General features: G+C 61.5%; 1 protein-coding gene across 1 annotated transcript in view; it reads left to right on the top strand.

Moving 5' to 3' along the window:
• The first annotated feature begins 18 nt into the window (after positions 1-18).
• Positions 19-17,073, top strand: part of FLNC (filamin C) — a 26,776-nt gene continuing 9,721 nt past the window's right edge. The window contains 26 exon segments of the mRNA XM_045288784.1: positions 19-373; positions 5,048-5,296; positions 6,472-6,569; positions 6,686-6,836; positions 6,922-7,040; positions 7,159-7,236; positions 7,399-7,561; positions 7,659-7,859; positions 8,977-9,114; positions 9,451-9,577; positions 9,668-9,804; positions 10,015-10,208; positions 10,307-10,420; positions 11,181-11,324; positions 11,555-11,678; positions 11,853-12,013; positions 12,167-12,257; positions 12,337-12,506; positions 12,675-12,792; positions 12,879-13,141; positions 13,503-14,100; positions 15,527-15,700; positions 15,800-15,962; positions 16,150-16,310; positions 16,767-16,934; positions 17,010-17,073. Coding sequence (XP_045144719.1) covers positions 19-373; positions 5,048-5,296; positions 6,472-6,569; positions 6,686-6,836; positions 6,922-7,040; positions 7,159-7,236; positions 7,399-7,561; positions 7,659-7,859; positions 8,977-9,114; positions 9,451-9,577; positions 9,668-9,804; positions 10,015-10,208; positions 10,307-10,420; positions 11,181-11,324; positions 11,555-11,678; positions 11,853-12,013; positions 12,167-12,257; positions 12,337-12,506; positions 12,675-12,792; positions 12,879-13,141; positions 13,503-14,100; positions 15,527-15,700; positions 15,800-15,962; positions 16,150-16,310; positions 16,767-16,934; positions 17,010-17,073 — 4,523 coding nt within the window.

Raw genomic sequence — 17,073 nt, 5'->3', positions numbered from 1 at the left:
CCCGGCCCGGCCGCCAGCATGATGAACAACAGCGGCTACTCGGAGTCCGCGGGGCTCGGCCTGGCCGACGAGGCGGACGAGATGCCGTCCACCGAGAAGGACCTGGCGGAGGACGCGCCGTGGAAGAAGATCCAGCAGAACACGTTCACGCGCTGGTGCAACGAGCACCTCAAGTGCGTGGGCAAGCGCCTCACCGACCTGCAGCGCGAACTCAGCGACGGGCTGCGGCTCATCGCGCTGCTCGAGGTGCTCAGCCAGAAGCGCATGTACCGCAAGTACCACCCGCGCCCCAACTTCCGCCAGATGAAGCTGGAGAACGTGTCCGTGGCCCTGGAGTTCCTGGAGCGGGAGCACATCAAGCTCGTATCCATCGGTCAGTGCGAGTGGGGAGGTGGCCCGGAGGCGAATTGCCCCTCCCTCCCCGGGCGAAGGGGGTGGGGTGGGCACAGGTGTGGGTGGGTGCCCCTGCCCTGTCTCTCCCACCCTGCCATTCAGGCTGCTGCCTTCACGCCCCTGGGTACCCAAGGGTCACCCTATGAGAACAGGCCTAACCCTTCCCAACCCTCTAGCACCACACACTCCCACGACTGTCCTCAACAAATTGTCCCTTTCCCTCCATTGGGCAACTTCACTGCGACACCCCCCCCCCAAATAAAAGCAGGTGGCCTCCCAGCTTCCCAACACCACCACGGGGAGGTGGGACTGTAGACCGGTGCCCACGGTGCCCAGTCCACTGGCTGTGGGGAGGGCAAGTCCAGGCCCATTGCTGGCATATGCTCAGCCCCTGGCTCCGTGGAGGCCAGACAGGCCAGGCCCTGCCTTCGCCACCTAAAAAGGCACTGCCCCACAGGCTCCCCACAGGGGAGGGGGCTCCTGCCCCAGGGCCCCAACCCCCCCTACACACACACACCTCAGCTGGGATTGGCTGCAGTCAACGGTCTGGCCCCTGAGAGAGGGAGGGGGCCCTAGGAGGGAGTCACTGAGTGTAACCAGATTTGGAAGGTGGATGGGAATGGGGTGGGGGTAGGGAGTCACTCTGTGTGGGGCTGGTGAGGAGCCTAGGGTGGGCTTTCAGGTGCCCTGCCCTCTCAGCCCTGTCCGTAGTCCTTTAGGAAGACCCCACCCCTAGGGTGAGCTCTCAGGAGCTCTGCTGAGATTACTATCCGGAGTGGGGTGCACCCCAGGGCTCCTGAAGGAGAACTTCTTGGGGGGGGGGAAACTAGAGCTCCCCCCACGCACCTCCCCCTGCTGCACTGCAGTCTCACCCCAGGTAGTGAACAATCTGTCCACCCCCACTGTCCCTCAGGGCCATCTCTGGGCCTCCTGAATTAGCAGCTGAGGTCAATGTGGAGGCCCTTTGCCCTGTCCAGTCCCCTCCCTCAGCCTTACCCCTCCGGCTCCAATACTGCCCCCACCAGCCCCCACCCCACAGGCTGGCTCAGCCTGGAAATAGCCTTGCCTCCCTCTGTCCCTCCATGACACAGCAGATGTCAGTTTTCCAGGACAAGCCTGAGGACAGGGGTGGGGGAGGGGGGCCTGAGGTCGAGGTGGGGGCTGGAGAGGGGCTGTGGACTACCAGAATGAGTGTGGAGGGAGTGCCCACGCTGGCACCCCAGGCATGCTGGGATCTGAGAGGCCAGACTGATTGTCCCAGGTGGGGTCTCCAGGGAGCGAGGAGCTGGCCTGCCAAGCCTCTTCCTCCCTCCCTGGTCCCTTTCCAGGCCCCATCCTTCCCGGCAGGCAAGCACACCTCTCCCTCCCCCTGGCAGTCCCTGGCCCCGGGCCCCCCTCAGAGCTGTGGGGAAGATGTCCAGGCTGGGCTGGGGGCGGGAGGGAAGAGCCTCTTTCCCGCTGAGAGGACGCGGAGCCAGCCCCCATTTGGGCCCAGTGGCTCCCTCGCCTGATGAGATAAGCTGTCAGCAATTCAGCTGCCAGGGCTGAGGCCGGCAGGGAGGGGTCCTGGCGACAGGGGGCAGCTCGAGGTGTGAAGGGACAACCGAGGGCCGCCTGCTGCCTCAGGTTCCCCTCTTGTCATGTGGTGGTTGGAAGGGGCAGCCCAGGGTGGGGGCGTGCTGGGCCTGGGCAAGGTCTCAGGGCTGAAGTTAGGTATCTGGACATAGGGGGTGGTGTAGTTAGAAAGCCCCCCCCCCGTTCCCTTTCCTGGGGGAGCTGACAGTGCCACATCACCAGAGAAGGGGTCTCAGCCTGGGCTGGGGGAATCTGTGGCCCTTCTTGCCCCCAACACCCTGCCTGGGCCCCCAGCGCCCCCTCAACCCCTGCAAACAAAGACGCCTGTGAGGCAGCTCTGTCCGCAGCTGTTCCCCAGTTGCCATTCCTTCCCTCGGAGCCAACAGCGAGGGAGGGGCCCGAAGGGGTAGCAGCTGTCCCGGCCCCCCCCCCCCCCACCCCCCCCCCCCCCCCCCCGCTTTGGGCCTGGGGGGCCGGCAGGGACTGGCTGGCTGGCTCCTCCCACCCCTTTGGGGGTATCTCCTGGCTGGAGCGCGTTCGTGGGAGGAAGTCGGGCTAGAACCGCGCTTCCCTCCCGCGGCCTCCGAGAAGGGGAGGGGGAGGTCGCTGCTCCCCAAGTACGACCCGGGCGTTTGCCCCGCCCCTGCCCAGACGCCGACCACGGGCTGCCTGGCCACGGGCCAGCTGCTGGAGAGAATGTCCCTCTCCAGCAAGTATGAATGAGCAGCGCGTAGCCCCCCCCCCCCTCGGGGGTCCCCGGCTCGCAGGAAGCCCTGTTGGGCGGGGAGCAGGGGACGCACTGGGGTGTCACGGTGTGAGCGCCTCGAGCCCGGAGTGTTTGTGCTGCGAGAGGGCGAGCAAGAGGCCAAAGCGAGCAGGTCATGGAATCTGAAAGCGGCCAAACCATTGTGCTCTGGGCGAGCCAGGGAAAGGGGGCGGGCCGGGCGCGCGCGGAAGAAGGAAGGATGACTCCGTGGGAGCGAGCGAGGGATGAGGGGCCAGCCCGCGCCCAGGGCAGGTGGGGCGGGGCGGGAATGCGCAGCGCCCAGGCTGGGGTCTCTTCCCCACCCCCTCCCAAACCTATGAAAGAGGAGCAGGAGATATGTCAGGGGGAGCCGCCAGCCGGCGCCTGCCTCTCCTGTTTCTGGGACTTCACCAGTAAACAGACTGAATCTTCGCCCACCCTGAACCTTCTCCGTCAGCCTAAAGCAGCTCAGCGGCACTCCAATCACTCCATCTCCTAGCCTGGCTCCGGAAGGTTTTCCTTGGGGGGCTAAAGGGCCACTGGACCTGGGAAACCAATTCTGGCCTACAAAACCAAAAATCAAACTCAATGCCTTCCAGTGACACTGACAAGACAGTCACTCTGCATTGGAGTAGAAAGCCTCATTTTTCTCCTGCACAGCAGCTGGTGATTTTGAACTGCCGACCTTGCCAGTAACAGCCCAATGTGCAACCATTACTCAGTTCTGATCCACAGTCACCCTCAAAAGGGCCCATGAGTGGTGTGTCTCAGCTTCTGAGACTTCAGTCCACACAGGTGACAGGTCCCCTGACTCCTGTGGAATCCCCTTGCCCCAGTGTTTGCAGACATGACCTCTGAACTTTAACAGAGCACTGGAAAGACCTCTCTCCTCCCAAAAGCCTTCTGGGCATCTGGGGTGGAAACCAGGGTGGCCCTGCTCTTCTGCAACTTGGGGTTTTAAAACATTCATCCATACAACCACCATTTATTGAGACTCTTCCCTGCCTCAGGGGAGCTCTGGTGTGTAATGGTTAGCGTTGGGCTGCTAAATGCAAGATCAGCAGTTCAAAACCACCGGGCGCTCCTCAGGAGAAAGAAGGCTTTCTACTCCTGTAAAGAGTTACAGTCTGGAAAACCCACAGGAGCAGTGCTACCCACTCTTCCTCCCCCACCCCCCTTCCATAGCCTCTGTCCGTTGCAGTCGACTTGACAGCAGCGAGTTTGGTCTTTGGTCCGCCCCAGGCTCTGAGTGGAGAAAAAGTAAACGGCCCCGGACCTCCTGTGAAAGGAGACTGACAAAAAGCAGTCCTTCCTGTTTCTGCCAAAAATATAAAAACCAACAACCAAGCCAGCTGCCGTGAAGTTGGCTGAACTCATGATGAGCCCATGCGCATCCAAGCAGAAATGTGCTCTGTGGGGTATCCAGTGGGGTTTCCACAAATAGATTGCCAGGCTGGTCTTCCAAGGATCCTCTGGATGGGCTGGAACTACCAACCTTTAGGTTTGCCGCTGACATGCTACCCATGTGCACCACTCCTTTAGACGAAACTCCAGAAATTGTAGACTAACTTCCAGGGACACATCAGTGACTCCCTGTCCAGGGAAAGGGCACAGAGGGGGCCGGAGGAAAGGACCCCCCCCACCCATGGAGTTTGCCGAAGGGAACTTTGGAAGTGATGGACTCGTTTGTTCTGTCTAAGCCTATCAAATATACTCTTCATTGCAGACAGTTTATAATATGTCAAGCACACCACGAGGCCCAGTGGCATCGTGGTTATGAGTTGGGCTGCTAATCCCAAGGTTTAGCAGTTCAAAACCATCAGCTGCTCCATGAGAGAAAGACCAGGCTTTCTACTCCCATAAAGAGTTACAGCCTGGGAAACCCACAGGGGCAGTTCTACTCTGCCCTATAGGATTGCTGAGTCAGAATCGACTCGATGGCAGTGAGGTGTTTTTTTTAACACCTCAATAAAACTTCTACACAAGCAGACCAACCAGCAAAAACCGTGTCTGCCCGCTCGGGCCTTATAATCCAATAGGGCCAGATGCTGGTGAAGTGCAGGAATGGCTGGAACCAACAGGGGGCACAAGTGAGTGCTGTAACAGGTCCAAGTACCTGCGCAGGAGCACACTGGGCGGCCACCTTATTCTGAAGGGCGGGCCCCCAAAAGGAGCTGACAGCAGGGAAAGACTGGGTGGCTGAAAAGGCTTGGGGTTCAGAAATAGGAGGCCTGCGCCCACCGTTCTGACAGTCGCCTCGGGAACAGTTGGGCAGGTGGGTGGATAGCCTGGGTGGAGGGGTCCTGAGCTCTGCTGGTGCCCTCCACTCTGCAGACAGCAAGGCCATCGTGGACGGGAACCTAAAGCTGATCTTGGGGCTGATCTGGACGCTGATCCTGCACTACTCCATCTCCATGCCCATGTGGGAGGACGAGGACGATGAGGATGCCCGCAAGCAGACACCCAAGCAGCGCCTGCTGGGCTGGATCCAGAACAAGGTGCCCCAGCTGCCCATCACCAACTTCAACCGCGACTGGCAGGATGGCAAAGCCCTAGGCGCACTGGTGGACAACTGTGCCCCTGGTGAGTGGTTAGCCCTCCTGAGGCTGGCTGTGGTCAGAATGCCCCTCTTTTCCTAGCTGAGATTCTTCCTGCTGTCGGCCCACCACCGATGGGAGTGGTCGATTCTGCAAGGCCCAGAAGTGTTTGAACCAAAAAGCCAGACTCACTGTCATCCAGTCAATTCCAATCAGTAGTGACCTTGTTTACAGGCAAGGATGCTGAGGGCCAGTGACTTGGCCAAGGCAGAACTGAACCTCAGCTGGGGCTGCACACCGATACCTAGGTACCACTTCCACCGAGGGCGCCTGGGGCTGAGGCCTATGATGGTGTGGCCTGAGGCTGCTGTGGTAGCACCCAGTGGAAAGTGACCCACCCTAGCTCAGCTGCGTGGGGGCGCATCAGGAAACTTGGAGGCATCCCCTGCCAATAGCCATAACCTTCAGGTCCTGAGAGGGTGGAGCTTCCTCCAGCCTGGGCTGGTCACACCCAAACTGGGAGAGCCATGGCCCTGGGGAAAATCCTCCCCCAGGCCTGGGGTCAGCGGGGGAGCACAGGGTGGGAGGCGGGGGCACGGCCGCCCGGGAAGCATTCCCAGCTGCTGAGCCATTGCCCACAGCTGGTGCGGTCGCCAAACGGTGAGCTCAGCTGTTGGGGACCGTCATGGATTCCAGCCTGGAGGCGACCCAGCCCTGCCTGTGTGCACCCCCTCCTCCAGGCCTGGCCTGGTCCAGGCACTTAGCACCCTGCACAGGGTGATCTGTAACTCCCTCTACGTTCCCTGGAGAAAAAGACCTCCCTCGGTGCCTCAGTTTCCCCAGATGGGCAGTTGGCAGGGGGAGAGCCTAGTGTGCAGAGGCAGGTGCAGGACTTCAAAACAGCTGTGAGGAGAGGTCCAAGGCAGACAGGGGACAGGGACTGGGCCACCCCTGGACAGGATGGGAGGGGTCTAGGTGCTTATGGTCTGGCCGTGGCCTGAGCACTGGACAGAGCTGTTGCCAGGCTGCATCAGCTACCCAGAAAGGCCTCACTGTTGGTGCTTGGGAGGGATGTGGGGCCTCTGGGCAGAGATGGGCACCCCAAGCCGTGGGCCACAGCGCTACGGTTCAGCAGGTAGCTGGCTGAGGAGGGGTGCAGGATGGGAAATACTTGTGCTTGTGTGCCTGGCTTTCCCTCACTGTTCTCCCCTCTCCCTCCAGGCCTCTGCCCTGACTGGGAGGCCTGGGACCCCAACCAGCCCGTGGAGAATGCCCGGGAGGCCATGCAGCAGGCGGACGACTGGCTGGGCGTGCCCCAGGTACACTGGCAGGCAGGGGGCGTGGTCTAAAAGGCCACCTTGTAGGCTGGGCTGCAGGAGAGGACCAGCAAGTGCACAATGGGCGTGTGTAACTCTCCCCACCCCCTGTGCGGCAGGTGATTGCCCCCGAGGAGATCGTGGACCCCAACGTGGATGAGCATTCCGTCATGACCTACCTGTCCCAGTTCCCCAAGGCCAAGCTCAAGCCAGGCGCCCCTGTCCGCTCCAAGCAGCTGAACCCCAAGAAGGCCATCGCCTATGGGCCTGGTAGGTGCTCAGCCACAGGCCCGTGGGGACAGTTGCGCCCTTGAGGACCATCCCCCCAATGACCTGGCTCTACCTCTGCCCCCAGGCATCGAGCCCCAAGGCAACACAGTGCTGCAGCCTGCTCACTTCACAGTGCAGACAGCCGACGCTGGCCTGGGTGAGGTGCTGGTCTACATCGAAGACCCCGAGGGCCACACCGAGGAGGTGAGGGGGCTACAGGGGCTGGGGGCCACAGGGCCAAAGCCATGTGACCTGGGGGCTGCCTCCCCAGGAGACCAAAAAGGCTACAGCCACTATGACTTGACACACTTCTTCCCATCAGGCCAAGGTGGTCCCCAACAATGACAAGGACCGGACCTATGCAGTCTCCTATGTGCCCAAGGTTGCTGGATTGCACAAGGTATCCCATAGACCCTCACCTGCCTCCCTGCCTGCCCCCCTGTGCTCTGTCTCCCCATTCCATTTAAACACACACCTCACCCCGGCACCAGCCACCCTCTTACCCTCCACCCCTCAGCACAGCCACCACTCTGGAAGCTAACCTTTAAGCCCTGACCCTCAGGTGACCGTACTCTTCGCTGGCCAGAACATTGAACGCAGTCCCTTTGAGGTGAACGTGGGCATGACTCTGGGCGATGCCAACAAGGTGTCAGCCCGTGGGCCGGGCCTAGAGCCTGTGGGCAACGTGGCCAACAAGCCTACCTACTTTGACATCTACACTGCAGGTAAACTTGGGCCAGGGCCGGGGGGGTTGTGGGTGGGTGGGGGGTGCTGGGGTGGAGTCTGGCTCAGGTGGGCGCTGATGGCCTGTGTCTGCGGCAGGGGCTGGCGCTGGTGACGTTGCTGTGGTGATTGTGGACCCCCAGGGCCGGCGGGACACCGTGGAGGTGGCCCTGGAGGACAAGGGGGACAGCACGTTCCGCTGCACCTACAGGCCTGTGATGGAGGGGCCACACACAGTCCACGTGGCCTTTGCCGGGGCCCCCATCACCCGTAGCCCTTTCCCGGTCCATGTGGCCGAAGGTAAGGGCCCTTCCTCCATCCTCACCATCATTGTCAGCACGACAGCCTGACTGCCGCCAGAGCCCAGGGTTGATGGTGGAGGTGGGGGTGGAAAAACGGGGCCCTAGGTCTTTGCAGTGGGTGGGGGCTCTCTGAGGTGCCAAATGGGCAGAAGCAGCCTCTGGAGAGACCCCTATCCCTCCGTCTCTCTGCCTCTTGGCTTTTGGGGAGGTCACAGTGCAGGACACCCTGAACAGGTGCCACTTTATCAGGGCTAAGGGGGAAGCAGCAGACTGTAGGTCGCCCTTGTAAACACCCCCGCCCACTGCTTCTCTCAGTGCCCCTGCTGCCTCTCGCCCCCTCCATGCCCATCATCCACCAGGCCCTGTTAGTACCCCAGCAGAGGCTGGGCCGGGCATGGCCATAGCTGACTGGCCTCCTCTATGCTATGTGGCATGACCCCAGTGGTGTGGAACCACCTATTCCATGGCATCTGTGACAGGCTCCGATCCCTTGCCATTGTCTTGTTCTGCGGCAAGCCTAGGTTCCTGCCACATGCCTGATGATTTCTGTGGTAAAGTCTACATTCGGTGCCATTGCCTGAGTCCCGTGGTGGGTCCGTGCCACGTTCTGTGTTCCGAGGCAGGCTGAGACTCCTGTTCTGGTGTCTGTGTGTGGGGCCCGGGTCACCGCCATGTTCTGTGACAGGCTCGTGTCTGCGCAGTGCCTCTTCTGGGCCAGGCTGGCCAACACGGCCTCATGGTGTTAGGCGCTGCAGAGTGCATGGGGCATGACGCTGTCTCGGGGACTGTGGGAGACGCTCAGTGGCCCTGGCTCAGCCCTCTGTTCGGGCTCTGCCACGCCTTTGTCCCAGCAGTAGGACACAGAGCTGGGGGCGTGTCTTGTGGCCCGTCTGCTACAGAGACTGTAGGTAGCTCTCTTGCTCAGCATGCTGTCAGCAGCCCCCGTTGTGGGGACATGGGTGTGGGGCAAGGGAGCATGAGGCTTTGGCCTGTATCTGGGAGGGGTGAGGAGGACTGGGCTCAATGAGGCAGGGGTGAAGGGCGAGGGGCCTAGGCTCTGTCCACAGACAACCCCCCACCCAGTACCCTAACCTGCCTCCCTCACCTCCCCTCAGCCTGCAATCCCAATGCCTGCCGCGCCTCTGGGCGGGGCCTGCAGCCCAAAGGTGTGCGTGTGAAAGAAGTGGCAGACTTCAAGGTGTTCACCAAGGGTGCCGGCAGTGGAGAGCTCAAGGTCACAGTCAAAGGGCCAAGTGAGTCCTGGGGCTCAGCCTTGGGGGAGGGCAGGTAGGAACGAGAGGTGGCCACACCCAACTCCACATCCCCCTGGGAGAACCCCCACCCTCCTGTTCTCCAAAGAGTCAAAGTGAACAGAGCCCATATGACCTCAGGCCCATCACCTCCCTGCCTCAGTTTTCCCATCTGCAAGCCTGGTTCATGACTACCAGCCCTTCACTGTGCACAGGGCTGATAGGTGGGCCCTGCTCTGGCGTTTACACTGCTGGGCCTGGGTAAGGGAATTCTGGGTGGGACTCCCGCGTGGGACTTCCCTCCCTCCCCCTGCTGACCCACTTCCTGCCTCCCCTCAGAGGGCACAGAGGAGCCAGTGAAGGTTCGGGAGGCTGGGGACGGTGTGTTCCAGTGTGAGTACTACCCCGTCGTGCCTGGAAAGTATGTGGTGACCATCACGTGGGGCGGCTATGCCATCCCCCGAAGGTGAGCCCCGCTTACCGTCTCAGGGTGAGGGGGAGCAAGGGAGCCTCTGGGCAGAGCGATGGGGCCCTGACACAGCCCCCCTCCATCCAGCCCCTTTGAGGTACAGGTGAGCCCGGAGGCAGGAGCACAGAAGGTGCGGGCCTGGGGGCCGGGTCTGGAGACCGGCCAGGTGGGCAAGTCAGCCGACTTTGTGGTGGAGGCCATTGGCACGGAGGTGGGGACACTGGGTAAGTGGCCGAGGATTCAGAAGGTGCATATGCTGAGGGTGGATGATGGGGGTTCCTGGGGAATGGAGGAGGGCTGGAAGGTGTGGCTGCAGGGAGCTACTGAGGAAAGGAGGTGGTGGGTGACAGATGGGACACAGGGCCAAACCGAGGTATGATGGGAGATGGCACTTGGGTCCCTGACCCTTCTCACTGTGCCCTCTTCAAACCCAGGCTTCTCCATCGAGGGGCCCTCGCAGGCCAAGATTGAGTGCGATGACAAAGGTGACGGCTCCTGCGACGTGCGGTACTGGCCCACGGAGCCCGGCGAGTACGCTGTGCACGTCATCTGTGACGACGAAGACATCCGAGACTCGCCCTTCATTGCCCACATCCAGCCGGCCCCGCCCAACTGCTTCCCTGATAAGGTGTGGCTCCCGCCCTCAGCATCCCTAAGTGTATGTGTGTGGGAGGGTGGTGGGGGGTGTCCTCCAGTGCTCCCCCAGCCACCCCCTCTGTCCCACAGGTGAAGGCCTTTGGGCCCGGCCTGGAGCCCACAGGCTGCATCGTGGACAAGCCTGCCGAGTTCACTATCGATGCCCGCTCAGCTGGCAAAGGAGAGCTGAAGCTCTACGCCCAGGTGCGGCGTTGCCCCATCTCTGTGCTCACCTGGGGGCAGGAGCCCTAGGAGAGCGGGGGCAGGCTGGAGCAGGGAGTGGTAGCATCAGGGCCGAGTCTCAGGGGTCCAAGTGCACAACTTATTGGGGGCTGGAATGTCGATTCGGACTCAGTATTCCTGTCGGCCAGAGTAGTCCCACCCCTTACGGCTTCCTGTCTGCAGAAGCGGATCGCCAGGGCCTTTCTCCTGAGGGCCAGCTGAAGAGTTTGAAGCACCACCTTCTGTTTTGCAGACGAGCACTTTAACCCTCGTGTCACTATGGGTTCTTTCAAAACACCGGTGGATTTTAATGATCAGAACAGTAGTACTTGTGTTTGCCCTACTGATTAGCAATGGAAGGATGATTTCCCCGAGAAAGGCAGGCAGTCTCTCACACGGCGCCCCTGGGCCCCTAGCTGTTAGTGAACTCCTAGTGGGCCCCTAGGGGTTAGTGGACCTGAGGGGGTGATCGGTCTTTAGATGGATTTAGGAAGCTGGTTTAGCCTCCCCCACCCAGCTGTAACAACGCATGGGGTCTCTGTGAGTCTGAATTGGATCCCCCACAGTGGGTTTGGCTTGCGGGGGGTCTCTGGACCCCCCGGGTGGGCCCTGGTGGCTTGGACCCCTGGTACTGCCTGATGCCAGTGGGGGTGGGGCAGGCGGCCAGCAGAGGATGCAGGCGTGCTGAGGAGCCCCCCACACCGAGCACCCTCGGAGCCCTCCCTGCCTGTGGTTTCCGCAGGATGCCGAGGGCTGCCCCATCGACATCAAGGTTATCCCCAACGGCGACGGCACCTTCCGCTGCTCCTACGTGCCCACGAAGCCTATCAAGCACACCATCATCATCTCCTGGGGTGGCGTCAACGTGCCCAAGAGCCCCTTCCGGGTTCGTCCAGGGGTCCCAGAGAGAAGGCGGAGTCCACGCAGGGCAGGGTGGCTGCCCTTGGGTCCACCCCTTTCTCACCCCCACGCCCCCTCCCCCCCAAAAAAAAACCCAAAACAAACTCAAGGCTCCCTCTTAGAGGCCAAGACGTTGAAGGGTGGTGCTGGGGTTGGGGAGAGCTCTGAGGGAGGGGTCCTGTGTTGAGCGTCGTCACTCCCCTCCACCACACACAGGTAAATGTGGGGGAGGGCAGTCACCCCGAACGGGTGAAGGTGTATGGCCCCGGCGTGGAGAAGACGGGCCTCAAGGCCAACGAACCCACCTACTTCACAGTGGACTGCAGTGAAGCGGGCCAAGGTGTGAGCCTTACCTGGGAGTGAGGGGTGGGGCTGGGTACTGGGTGCTGGGCGGTGTGCGGGTCTGAGGGCAGAGCTTGCGCCAAGCCTGCTTAAGCTGGCTTCCGTGGGACTTAGCCAAGTAGGGGAGGTTGTTGAGCGTCCCTTCAGGGTCTGGTTGGCGGTGTCCCCTCAGGCGACGTGAGCATTGGCATCAAGTGTGCCCCCGGCGTGGTGGGCCCTGCAGAGGCCGACATCGACTTTGACATCATCAAGAATGACAACGACACCTTCACCGTCAAGTACACGCCCCCTGGGGCCGGCCACTACACCATCATGGTGCTTTTCGCCAACCAGGTAGCTCAGGCCCTCGGAGCCCGTCGTGCTTTGCGACCTCCTCAATTATGAGGCAGGAAGCAGGGGGGGCTGCAGAAAGGCTGAGGGGCCCACAGTGGATCCTTAGCCCAGTTCAGAAATACGGCACCCGAACTACGCCCTCCCTTCCCCCAGGAGATCCCCGCCAGTCCCTTCCACATCAAGGTGGACCCCTCCCACGACGCCAGCAAGGTCAAGGCCGAGGGCCCTGGGCTGAACCGCACTGGTACGCATCTCGGCAGGGGCCAGGCTGGGTTGGACAGGGCAGCCGCCAGGCCCTCATAAGTGTTTTGGGGGCTCCCCAGGTGTGGAAGTCGGGAAACCCACTCACTTCACGGTGCTGACCAAGGGCGCCGGCAAGGCCAAACTGGACGTGCACTTTGCTGGGGCAGCTAAGGGTGAGGCTGTGCGGGACTTTGAGATCATCGACAACCACGACTACTCCTACACGGTCAAGTACACAGCTGTTCAGCAGGTGTGCCCCCCCACCCCCCGCCCCCCACTGATAGGTTTTACCAGACCAGGTTGGCCTCCGTGGCCCCTGAGCTGCCTCCCGGTCCTCTCTCTTGCTAAGTACTTTTGAGGGGACAGTGCCAGACTGTGTCCACGCCACCCAGTTCTAACCCGCTGTTGTACCCAACAGGGCAACATGGCAGTGACGGTGACTTATGGTGGGGACCCTGTTCCCAAGAGCCCCTTTGTGGTGAATGTGGCACCCCCACTGGACCTCAGCAAAGTCAAAGTTCAAGGCCTCGACAGCAGTAAGTGGGCAGGAGGCTCCCGGGAGTGAGGGGTGTGGGGAATTGGGCAGGGCTCTCTGCTCATGGTGCCCTTGCCCTCTCCCCAGAGGTGGCCGTGGGGCAAGAGCAGGCCTTCTCAGTGAGCACTCGCGGGGCCGGCGGTCAGGGCCAGCTGGATGTGCGGATGACCTCGCCCTCCAGACGGCCCATACCCTGCAAGCTGGAGCCCGGGGGTGGCGCCGAAGCCCAGACTGTGCGCTACATGCCCCCCGAAGAGGGGCCCTACAAGGTGGACATCACCTATGATGGCCACCTGGTGCCTGGCAGCCCCTTTGCCGTGGAGGGTGTCCTGCCACCCGACCCCTCCAAGGTAAAGAGACAAGGCTGGTGGGGGCTGGAGGCTTGGCAAGGAGGAACTGGGTAGGCCAGAGGGACTTGTGTCCCTGGGAGGGGGCACAGCCAGGGGCTGGGGGTCAGAGGGCTCCCCCTCCCCAGGACCTGCCTGAGACAAGTTGGTGAGAGCTGGCCTCAAAGCCAGACTGGTCTGGACTCTCGGGCCCAGTGCCTGGCCAGCTCCTCTCCCCACTCTACCTCTGTTTTGTGGGGGCTTGTAACATGGGGCACTGCTAAGGCCTCATTCCTCAGGGGCTGAGCTGGGTGTGGAGTGGGGACCAGGCAGGGCCTGGGAGCCACCAGGTGTCCGGGACCCACACACCTGCCTTCTCCCCCAGGTTTGTGCTTACGGCCCGGGTCTCAAAGGCGGGCTGGTGGGCAGCCCTGCTCCGTTCTCCATTGACACCAAGGGCGCCGGCACAGGTGGCCTGGGGCTGACTGTGGAGGGCCCCTGTGAGGCCAAGATCGAGTGCCAGGACAACGGGGATGGCTCTTGTGCCGTCAGCTACCTGCCCACAGAGCCAGGCGAGTACACCATCAACATCCTGTTTGCCGAAGCCCACATCCCTGGCTCACCTTTCAAGGCTGCCATCCGGCCCGTGTTCGATCCAAGCAAGGTGCGGGCCAGTGGGCCGGGCCTGGAGAGAGGCAAGGTCGGCGAGGCCGCTACCTTCACCGTGGACTGCTCGGAGGCGGGCGAGGCAGAGCTGACCATCGAGATCCTCTCAGACGCTGGGGTCAAGGCCGAGGTGCTGATCCACAACAATGCGGACGGCACCTACCACATCACCTACAGCCCCGCCTTCCCTGGCACCTACACCATTACCATCAAGTACGGCGGGCACCCCGTGCCCAAGTTCCCTACCCGGGTCCACGTGCAGCCCGCGGTGGACACCAGTGGCATCAAGGTCTCTGGGCCCGGCGTGGAGCCACATGGTGAGCAAGGGGGCCATTGAGGGGAAGGGAGGGACTTGGGGCAGCTCCAGGATCTGGGGGTTTACACTCAGATGGGGGCGGAAGTCAGGGTGGTCAGGACTGCTGACATTTGTCTCCTAGCATGATTGTAATTGCCCACGGGCACGTTCCAGGGGAGACCTTCCACTTTCCTTAAAGAGTTCAAAATAAAAACAAACTCACTGCCATCAAGTCGATTCCAGCAGAGTAGAACTGACCCTATGGGTTTCCAGGACTGTATCTCTTTGCAAGAGTAGAAAGCCTCATCTTTCTCCCACGGAGGCGCTGGTGGTTTCAAACTGCTGACCTTGAGGTTAGCGGCCCAACTCAGCACCACCACACCACTAGGGCTCCTGGATTAAAGGGTCAAACCTCAACCAAACTCACCACCATCAGGGAGATGCCAGCTCATAACGACCCTATACGATAGGGTAGAACTGCCCCTGCAAATGTCTGAGGCTGTAACTCTGTAGCGAAGCAGAAAACCCTGTCTGGATTAAAGGGTACTTGTGGCGTTAAAAAAAAAAAAAAGAACCCTAGTGGTGCTGTTGAGTAAGTATTGTTCGGCTAACTGCAAGGTCAGCGGTTCAAACCCACAAGCCACTCGGTAGGAGAAAGGGGAGGCTATCTGCTCCTATAAAGATGTATATAGCCTCACAAGCCCTGTTTAGGGTTGCTATGAGTCTGCTGCATCAACTTGATGGCGGGGGCCACTACTAAACCACTAATTGAAAGGTTGGTGGTTCAGGCATACTGTGCGGTATCTCGATAGAAAGAGCTGGCAAGCTGCTCCCCCATTTTCAGCCTTTGCCTGCCTGTGGTTACAGTTCTAATCTAGGGTCACCAGCCATCAGCATGGGTGCTACCTGAGCTGGTGTTTGGGGTTTGGGATCTAAAAGACCTGGGAGCCCTGCTCCAGAGCAGCGGTTCTCAACCTGTAGTTCACGACCCCTTTTGGGGGTCGAATGACCCTTTCCCAGGGGCCGCCTGAGTCATACCAGTAGCAAAAATACAGTGATGAAGTGAAGTAGCAATGAAAGTAATTTTATGGTTGAGGGTCACCACCACATGAACTGTATTAAAGGGTCGCGGCATTAGGAAGGTTGAGAACCACTGCTCTAGAGGGTGGAGAGGGAGCATTGGGGCAGGGGGCCTGGGGGGGCGGTGCCTCTCAGTCCATCAGCATCCTCCTCCTGCTGGGCTGGGGCCATTCCTGTGCTGCAGACAGTGAGGTGGGGTGGAGGGGTAGCGAGAGAGAGGGCTAGACCAGGGCCTCAGTGTGAGCAGGGTGTCTCAGCATGGGGTCAGGAGCTCAGCCTGGGGGCAGGCAAGGAGACTGGTGGTCTTGGGCGGGTGCATATACGAGGGCTGCTCCCCTCCATGCTGAGCACTCCTCTCTCGGCACCAGGTGTCCTGCGGGAGGTGACCACCGAGTTCACTGTGGATGCAAGGTCCCTCACAGCCACGGGCGGGAACCACGTCACGGCCCGTGTGCTCAACCCCTCGGGCGCCAAGACGGACACCTACGTGACAGATAACGGGGATGGCACGTACCGCGTGCAGTACACTGCCTACGAGGAGGGTGAGGGCCGGGGCCGTGTGCTGGGGTGGGCAGGTGGAGAAGCACAAACTGGAGGAGGGTGCTGCCCCCACAGAGCTGACACTGTCTGCTGGCTTCCAGGCATGCACTTGGTGGAGGTGCTGTATGACGAGGTCGCTGTGCCCAAGAGTCCCTTCCGAGTGGGTGTGACCGAGGGCTGTGACCCTACCCGGGTGCGAGCCTTTGGGCCAGGCCTGCAGGGCGGCCTGATCAACAAGGCCAACCGCTTCACAGTGGAGACCAGGTACTCTCCCACCCTTCCCTGGCCCCAGGTTGCAGCACCTGCTTACCTTTACCTCTGTGGGCCTCACCCCTCTCTGGGCCTCTCCCCACCCCAGAGGCCCCAAGGGCTGTCAGATTGCCCGGAGCCCAGCCCGGGGTCTGCCCTCTTCCCTGCCCACTAGCTGACTTGGGGGACTGTTGTCCTGCAGGGGAGCTGGCACTGGGGGCCTCGGCCTGGCTATTGAGGGTCCCTCGGAAGCCAAGATGTCCTGCAAGGACAACAAGGATGGCAGCTGCACCGTGGAGTACGTCCCCTTCTCCCCCGGGGACTACGACGTCAACATCACCTTTGGGGGCCGGCCCATCCCAGGTGTGCGGCTGCAGTGGGGTGGAGCATGCACTGGGAGAGGGGGCCTAGAAGGAGGCTGATTGTGGAGATCTGAAGCCAGGTCCCTCCAGAGCAGCGCTGGGTAAAGGGAGGGCAAGGAGGGGGGAAGGCTTAGGTACTGCGAGTGGGGGTTAGAGCCAGGTGGGCTGCTCCTGAGGTATGGCCTCGGTCGGGCAGGTCCTTCAGACACCGTCAAGCTGAGGCCAGCCTCCCTGACCCGCTGCCCTCAGTGTGTGCATGGCAGAGAAGGCCCCTACCTGTCTGCCACCCCCGGGTTTCCCTTTGGGCAGAGCGCTGCATAACTGGGGCTGTCCCCTCTGTGTACCCCGGCTGTCCCCTCTGCATACCCCAGGCTGTCTCCTCTACATACCCTGGGCTGTTCTTCTCTGCATATCCCAGGCTGGGCAGGTGATGGGACTGACCCCCTTGTCCCTGCAGGGAGCCCCTTCCGAGTGCCAGTGAAGGACGTGGTGGACGTGGGGAAGGTGAAGTGCTCGGGGCCAGGCCTGGGGGCCGGCGTCCGGGCGAGGGTGCCCCAGACCTTCACAGTGGACTGCAGCCAGGCTGGCCGGGCCCCCCTGCAGGTGGCCGTGCTGGGCCCCACAGGTACAGATCTTCTGGAGCGGGTGGAAGAAGGCAGCGGGGTATTAGAGGACTCGGCTGACTGGCTCCCCTGCCCAGGTGTAGCCGAGCCTGTGGAGGTGCGTGACAAGGGGGACGGCACCCACACTGTCAACTATACCCC

This window comes from Echinops telfairi, unplaced genomic scaffold, assembly GCF_000313985.2.
Source record: "Echinops telfairi isolate 266 unplaced genomic scaffold, ASM31398v2 ScPeMD7_23;HRSCAF=83, whole genome shotgun sequence".
In the NCBI taxonomy this organism is placed as follows: Eukaryota; Metazoa; Chordata; class Mammalia; order Afrosoricida; family Tenrecidae; genus Echinops; species Echinops telfairi.
The sequence above is the reverse complement of the archived record's forward strand: the minus strand, read 5'-3'. Positions and strand labels throughout refer to the sequence as shown.